This window comes from Benincasa hispida, chromosome 2 (assembly GCF_027475165.1).
Source record: "Benincasa hispida cultivar pf3 chromosome 2, pf3_genome.v1.1, whole genome shotgun sequence".
Classification (NCBI taxonomy): Eukaryota; Viridiplantae; Streptophyta; class Magnoliopsida; order Cucurbitales; family Cucurbitaceae; genus Benincasa; species Benincasa hispida.
In genome coordinates this window covers 70,658,280-70,665,698 of record NC_143479.1, presented here as the reverse complement: position 1 = coordinate 70,665,698, position 7,419 = coordinate 70,658,280, and the positions used below count along the sequence as shown (strand labels likewise).

The following is a 7,419-nucleotide window of genomic DNA, read 5'->3' as shown; positions in this document are numbered from 1 at the left end:
TTTATTTTATTGAGAAAAAAAGAAAGAAGAAAAGGGCATACAAAAAAATAAAGCCCAAAAAAGGGAGATGAACTACAAAAAGGGAGCCCAACAAAATAATATAAAACCTAGAGGATAATTACAAAAATGCTTCATCATGAAAGCTCAAACAGAAACATAGAATCTAAAAAGAGACCATATATCACTAGAAGATCTCTCCACACCCTAAAGATTATATTTCTTTAGTTCCTTATCTTTCATGTTTGGAACATCTCATGTTCTACCCAATGGTCCTCTTCCAAAGACAAGCTCCCTTCTTTTTCACCAGTTTATTGATTCTTAATTTAGAATATCCAATTTCACTTTTGCTCCATGGTTCTTTTTCTTCTCTGTTCAGGTTTTTTTTTAATAGAATCAACTACTTTCATTGAGAAAAAATAAAAGAACACAAGGGCATATATATATATATAAATCAAGCCACAAAAACCCTCAGCGTAAAATGTTTCCAAGAGAATAGTTACAAAAAATCTTCAAAACCAAAGTCCAAAGAGAAACGTGAAACCTCATTGGGGTCTCTTTCCACCAAAACACTCTATTGTTTATCTCCCCCCAAAGATCCCACAAATTTGCACACACCCCAACATCCCAAAGAAATGACATTTCTCTTTGAAAAGCGGATGGAGGAAGAACTCTCTGATCATCAAACAAACATCCCTCTAATGAGCAAGCACAAAATCAAATTCTTGAAAGAAGTCATTCCATACAGATCCTACGAACTGATACTCCCAAAGAAGGTTACCCATGTTTTCCTCCACTTTCCAACAAAGGATGTAACACCAAGAGCCCATTAACAAAGGCATCTTTCTAAGAAGCCTATCCATCGTGTTTACACGCCCAAGCACAACTTGCCAAGAAAATAATTTGACTTTCTTTGGAATCTTAATCCTCCATAACATGTCAAAGACAGCCTAACGGTGGGAGAGGGATCCAATAAATATCTAAAAAAAGACTTACAAGAGAAACCCTCCGAAGGGGAGGGGCTTCACATACGAACGTCCTTTCTCCCAAGCCTAAAGTCAAAACTCTCAATCAAGAAAAGAAGAGAGGCCACCTCCATCATTTTCCTATTGGACAAAGACCGACAGAACCCAAAGGAAAAAGAGACAGAATTTGCCGACCAGACCAAAAACTCTGACATCCGACAATTATTTAAGGAGGATAAATGATATAAATGAGCCTAAAGTCAAAACTCTCAACCGTAGCAAGGCAACATATAGATATAAAACACGATATGAAGATATATTACCCCCTAACTTCAAACCAACTAAAAGGTGGCATCTATCACTATAGAAGTTTTTCTATGGTTTGAGCACCACCAAGAGGAGGTGCAAAACTTGAAAACTTCATTAATCTGTCTCCAAAAGCCAGCTTTGGAGTACGCAAAGCCTATTAGGAGTTAATGGGAAAACAAAATTGTGACATAAGACCTCTGATACCTCGATTTATATAAATATATTGAGGACTGATAAAGAGATTAAAAAAAAAAAAACTGTCAAAGAAAGATGTAATTACCAACCTGAGGAAATGTATATTGTATAGTTGATCCAGCAGGGACAGACACCCTCTGAGACTGAAGATGCTCAACCAAGCAAATGTTACCTTCTATTTCAGTGGTCACTTGAACTTTCACAGAACAGTCTGCAACCCAAGAGCTTTGGTTTTGCATCTCCAGAGTAGCATGCAAGTACACTCTCTTATAATCGTCAAAAAACGTTGATACCAAGTGAGGATCAATAATCTTCACTGGCTGTTCAAAAAAGTAAGCATCAACATGAGACTTTTGAACTTTAGAAACAATCAGAAATGTTTTTCATAAAAGAGAAGATCAACAATGGCATATTAATGAGATGAATGGTCAACCAAAGCATACCACGTGGTAAGAGCATTCGGTGAAATTCTCAGGAGAAATGGAATGGAACAAATCTAATAGGTCTTTGAACAATATTGTGTGTCAATTTGACCATTGTACTATAAAAAGTTAAGTTTCTAATAAGTCCCTAGATATTTTTTTATTCTGTGTCTAGTATGTCCAGATTGTTAACTCCATCGGTCTAATATATATGTGTCCGTGTCATGATAAATGCTGCAGTGAGCTCATTTTGAGCAGTTAAAGCATTTGGTAATGTAAGTATAAACGTATCAATAAATATCAAGACCTATTAGACACGAAATTGAAAGCTTAAGGACCTATCAAAAGTTGAAGTGCACGAAGTAGACTAATACAACCTTGAATGTTTACCCCTGTTAGAAACTTTAGCAATAAGTTGGGTTTTCAAATGAATTTAGGATTTGTTAAATGATTAATGAAAAATTAATGGTGAGGGTTGAAACAGTTTTTTATGGAAGGTGTAGGGACTCAAACAGAAAAATTAAAAGTTGAAGGGCTGAAACAAAACATTTGAACAATTTAAGACCAAAATAGAATAAGTATGAAAGTTAAGATACTAAAATAAGATTATAACCAAAATATTTTTGTGGTAAACAATGTTTTTACAAATTGGATAAGAGGCGTACTTCAAATGAAACTCACCCCATATGCCAGTGTTTCGATCCCTATAGCAACATAAATACAAAAATGCATTATATACGCAGAATTTTGCAGGTATTAGCAGTTGTAGTCCTACCAATAAATGAGTATTTGTACGATATAAGTTTCAACTTATTTCTAGTCTGAAGTACAGCGGCCAGATATTGCATTTAAAAGTAAAACAATGGAAATTGGAAATGTTAGTCATACATGAATCTGAATTGACCATACAAGCAAAATATAAATGTAAGTAAGCCATTAAAGTCATAAATTTTGTGTCAGTTTAAAATGGAATTAACTTGTTCATTTTGTTACCATACTATACACAGCTTTCATCTTTTTACTAAAGTCAGATAAGTGTTTACCATTTTTTTTTATTCGTTACACACATCTCAATTAATCTCATGAGACATGAATATACTATTTTCTAATCTCATGGACCAGCTAATTTATTGCCTTTCACTCTTTTTGGTGTCTCGATTCTTGAGCTATAGTCTCCCTTCATTTTCATTAAATGAAAAGTTCTATATCTTGTTAGAAGGAGGGGAAAAAAAGGCAGATGGTAAATTAGAATCTAATGACAAGCTTTATATATTCATGATCGTAAAAGAGTGAAGGAAAAGAAAAGAGGGGGGAGGGGGGGGGGGGGGGGGGGGGGGGGGGGGGGGGGTGGTGGTGTGGGGTGGGGAAGAGTTCCTGGTTTCTGCTTGCGAGAGAGATACTTGACCCCAAATATTACCCAAGATATCCTACATCTTAAACTTAGAATAGATCCTATGAAGGTAAGGTCGTCACATATATCTTACATCTATTACCTACTCATTTTCCAAACTTCTCCAATGCATTTTCCCCTTTACCCAACATGCAAAAACCCAAACAGTAAGATTCCAGAGGAAAATTAATGCACCTACGATCAAATATTTGAGGGAAAAACTTTTGTTTATCATTTTTTAAAAGACCATCTATTCATTCGTTTAATGCCCTCTCCTAACTCCAAGAACATGCTAAACTGAATCTGATAATTCAATGCTTCTCTGGTTTGAATACTTGAATGTCTATATCCATATTCTTACAGGGATCTATTTTCAACAAACCACATTATCTATCTGGCCGTCAGTACATAGATCTAAGACATTTGTATAGAATAGTAATTTTGTTGATTGCATATCTAATAGTAAATAGAATGATGCACAGAATTCTTTCAGAACTTTTATTGAAAAAAATAGTCTGATTATTGGCAGAAAGTAGCACCAAACGTAGGTATTACGTGAAATATAATCAGTGAAGAGATAAAGGAACGATTGTACATTTAATTTCATAAACACGAGTTAGTCACCTTATAGGAGTCATCCAATCCCATCCCTCTACATATTGTGCAGCGACATCTTTTCCAATCTAACATGAGATATAAAATATCAGGCAGCGACATCTTTTCCAATCTAATGACTAAATTCTTAGGATGTCCCCTACATATGTGCAGAAGACTTTGATGCACCTTGAGAAAAAATCAGTCCTAGAAGGAGGAAGAACTACATACCTCATGATCACCACCCTGACCTCCCTTGTCTGGAATTCTGCCAGGATGATCTGGAGGGTGAACTAGAACAGCTAGTAAATTTGTGCCATCAGGATGCAAAACTTCAGAGACATCAAGAGAATGCCTTCTAAACATCCCTTTTGGCAGGATCTTTTTGTGACCATTTATGTACACTTCAGCAGAGTAATTTATAGCACGAAAATTCAGGTCCAGGTGCTGAGATTCTAACTGCAAGTTATGAATTGGTTCAAGAAGCAGAATTGACGGGAAAGCTTATATGTTGCATGGTCAAGTAGCTATTTTTCAACAACTTATGCACTAATGTGAATTATTCATATGGCTAATAGCCTTCATAACCCACACATAACAATGCAATTACTACGGCCGCAATCTTTAATTATATTAACTGTAAAGGTCACCAATTCCAGTACCCATAATTTCTTCGTTTAAGAAAATCCCTTCATTGAAGAAGAAAAGAGTATACAGGGCAAAGGCCTCAAAAACAATATCTTACCAGCTTACATTGAAAAGTCGTGAAGAACCAGAAAGTGTAGTACTCTCTCCCAGAATCAGCAATATCAATTATCGTTTCATTTGCTAATCCATAGAACGGATCAGGAACAACTTTATTCTTCACCAAAGTCCCCAATACACTGCCAAACGTGAATTAATCAATATTGTAATTTGTAATCAATTCTATTAACTTAATTCCATATAAAATTAATGAACCCCCTCACAAGTCAGAACTGAAAGTCTCAGGAAACAATTAAGAAATTCCTATTTTCCCTATTTGGGGTTAAAACTCCTAGTCTAACCGAGGTCTACGAGGCGTTGACACCAGTCAAAAAGGACTGATTATAGTTTAATTCTAAGCCTATGGCTCTGTTTGAGTCCAAAACAGAACCACAGCAGCCATGGGGGCGGGAAATCAATTTCGAAACAAATTACTAGAAATGAGAGTAAAGGGAGAGGGGGAGAGGGAATTACGTCCCAGGTACTGCGGCCTCCATCCATGGCGAAGAAGGGCCGATCGAGGGAGGGTGAGTGGTAGTAAGCTGAGTCCCACTGAGCTGGACCTCCGTCGACCTCGCCGCAAGCCAACCGGAATTGAGCTTCACCTTGTTCCCGATTTCCGCCATTGTCAAGGGAGCAGAGAAATTGAAAGAAAAAACGAAGATGATGAATCAAGAAAACGGAAATGGCGAAGGGGATAGTTGGAAACTTGTAAATGGCAATTGGGATTACTGAAAAAGAGGAATTTAACTCTCTCAGCTTCGATGCTTGAGCCTGACATTGTTAGAGAAGGGTGCAATGAAAGTCACGCTATGAAATGATTAAAGGAACTTCAATATTAATATTGTGGTTTTCAAAAGAAATATTGTTCTTTTGAAATTTATTAGAAAAATATTATTGTTTTGGGAGTTCGAGGCTAGAAGCCGAGGGTTAAGGATTCGATTAATGTAGATGTCGAACGTTGAGAACTCGACAAATAAAGAAAAACTTGGAAACAATATATATATTAGGGTTGTCGAGGGTTGAAGTTTCGATTATATTGGTCGAATTTTGAACCCTCGAGTTATTAAAAAAAACAACAATATTTTTACAAATAGTTTGAAAACAACAATATTTTCCTAAATAGTTTCTAAAAGGACAATATTCTTTTAATTTTCCCAATGATGAACTATATTTCAGTTTTTTTTCTTTTTTTTTTCTAATATTTTTTAGTCTAGTCGAATTGGTATTTTTTAAAAGTTGGTAGAGTTGAGTTGATATTTTTATCTTCTAATATTTTCAATCACTCCACAGTCCACCCATTTGTCACTCTCAGCAACTATTGTTGTCACAATTCAATGACAACTCTGGTGACTGATTCCGGCAACCAATTTCGGCCTCCAACAACCACTTTCGATAAACAACTCCGATGATCCAACTCCAACAACTATCTTTGTGTCACCAACTCCGATGAGCAATTTCAGGCTCCAACAACAATCTCTGACGACAAACTCCAATGATTAACTCCGACAACAATCTTAGTAGACTCCGATAACTATCTCCGACTACAAACTCTGACAAAAATCGCCTTCAATGATCACGATGACCACTTTCGAGCATGAACTCCAACGACCAACTCGGGACTTCGACAACCACCTCTGACGACAAAACTTCTACAGCCAATTTTAATACCACCTTCATGCGACCAACTTCGGGCTCCGACTATAAACTCTGGTGAAAATCATATCTGATGATTAACTTCGACGACAACTTTTGCGCGACCAACTCTAGGCTCCCAAAACCACCTCTGACGACAAAATTCGCGACCAACTCTAATACTACCTTCATGCGATCAACTTCATGCTCCAACAACCACCTTCGACTATAAACTCTAGTGAAAATCATTTTCGATAATCAACTTCGACATCCACTTCCGACTATTATAAGACCTATGATTGCTAAAGTATTGGTGGAAGGAAAAATGATGGGGTTATGCACGCAATCATGTGTGGTACATGCTTAAGCTATGCGTTTATGCCCATGCGTCGGAGGTCATGCGTTGGAATGAAAATATGTTAGTCTATGCAATGACCATGCGTTCCTTATCACAAGTTTTCTTGCTTTCTCACCAAGTATAACGAGAACGAGTGTTTCTTGAGTAATCCAAGGTCGAACTTAGGGACTTGTCACTCAATAATGCTTGTGAAGCAATGCGTTTGAGGCGATGAATAAAAGTAAAAAGAAGAAGTTTAATGGATTTACACACTACTCCTACTCCTAACTAAACAAATTGAGCAATAGAAGATTTGCGATGAGAATAGGTAGATACACAACAACTATTAACGCATAGTAATGTTTATTATCTTAAATTGCTCGAGTAATCCCAGCTCGTCACACTAGCGCATCGCACACCTCTCAGTGGTCAGCCGCATGACTTTATCTCTATAGTGCATGGTTGCGTCGAGCATAAGATTGTGCCTATCTCTAGGAACAATGCATACTTTGCTTTAGTGCGTTCCATCTCTTACCTTCTCAAGCAGTTAGATGTGGCTAAGTAACTTATAGACATTCATTGCAACAACCCATAGACAAGCGTTGCTACAGCCTTTCACCAAGCAAAGAGGATTAACTCACTATACTCGCACAACGCACACTTCTCGGTGCGTTGCTACATGCATCCTATCTCTAGGCTACACGATTAAGTATACAATCGCCTTTGATAAATAAATGATGAAGGTAAACGATGATAAAGATAAAGATGATGAAGAAGATGGCATTGAAGAAATCAAGATATGCATTGATTACAAAATGTCTTAATATCTTA

At 36.8% G+C, this 7,419-nt stretch overlaps 1 protein-coding gene across 4 annotated transcripts; it reads right to left on the bottom strand.

Annotated features, from left to right (window-relative positions):
- Positions 1 to 32: 32 nt before the first annotated feature.
- Positions 33 to 5,439, bottom strand: LOC150038141 (mannosylglycoprotein endo-beta-mannosidase-like). Of its 4 annotated transcripts, none has more exons than XM_090310844.1 (5): positions 5,091 to 5,435; positions 4,618 to 4,756; positions 4,104 to 4,331; positions 3,903 to 3,961; positions 1,618 to 1,782 (listed from the first exon to the last, which is right to left on the bottom strand). In XM_090310844.1, exons 1-5 carry the CDS (start codon positions 5,240 to 5,242, stop codon positions 1,770 to 1,772), a joined length of 591 nt encoding a protein of 196 aa, XP_090166970.1. In that variant the 5' UTR covers positions 5,243 to 5,435; the 3' UTR covers positions 1,618 to 1,769. The 4 variants fall into 4 exon arrangements, with proteins under 4 accessions (XP_090166968.1, XP_090166970.1, XP_090166971.1 ...); XM_090310845.1 differs by having other exon boundaries at positions 1,648 to 1,786; XM_090310843.1 differs by lacking the exon at positions 1,618 to 1,782 and adding an exon at positions 1,862 to 2,592 and having other exon boundaries at positions 5,091 to 5,436.
- Between the last annotated feature and the right edge of the window lie 1,980 nt (positions 5,440 to 7,419).

Bases quoted from the DNA above. Each gene is read 5' to 3' on its own strand.
- LOC150038141 (XM_090310842.1), bottom strand. From the start codon at position 5,242: ATGGCGGAAATCGGGAACAAGGTGAAGCTCAATTCCGGTTGGCTTGCG. The intron at 4,332-4,617 runs GTAAGATATTGT...CATAACTTGCAG, and splicing joins CGACTTTTCAATGTAAGCTG to TTAGAATCTCAGCACCTGGA. The intron at 1,787-4,103 runs GTATGTAGTTCT...TTTTTTGAACAG, and splicing joins GTCAGGGTGGTGATCATGAG to CCAGTGAAGATTATTGATCC.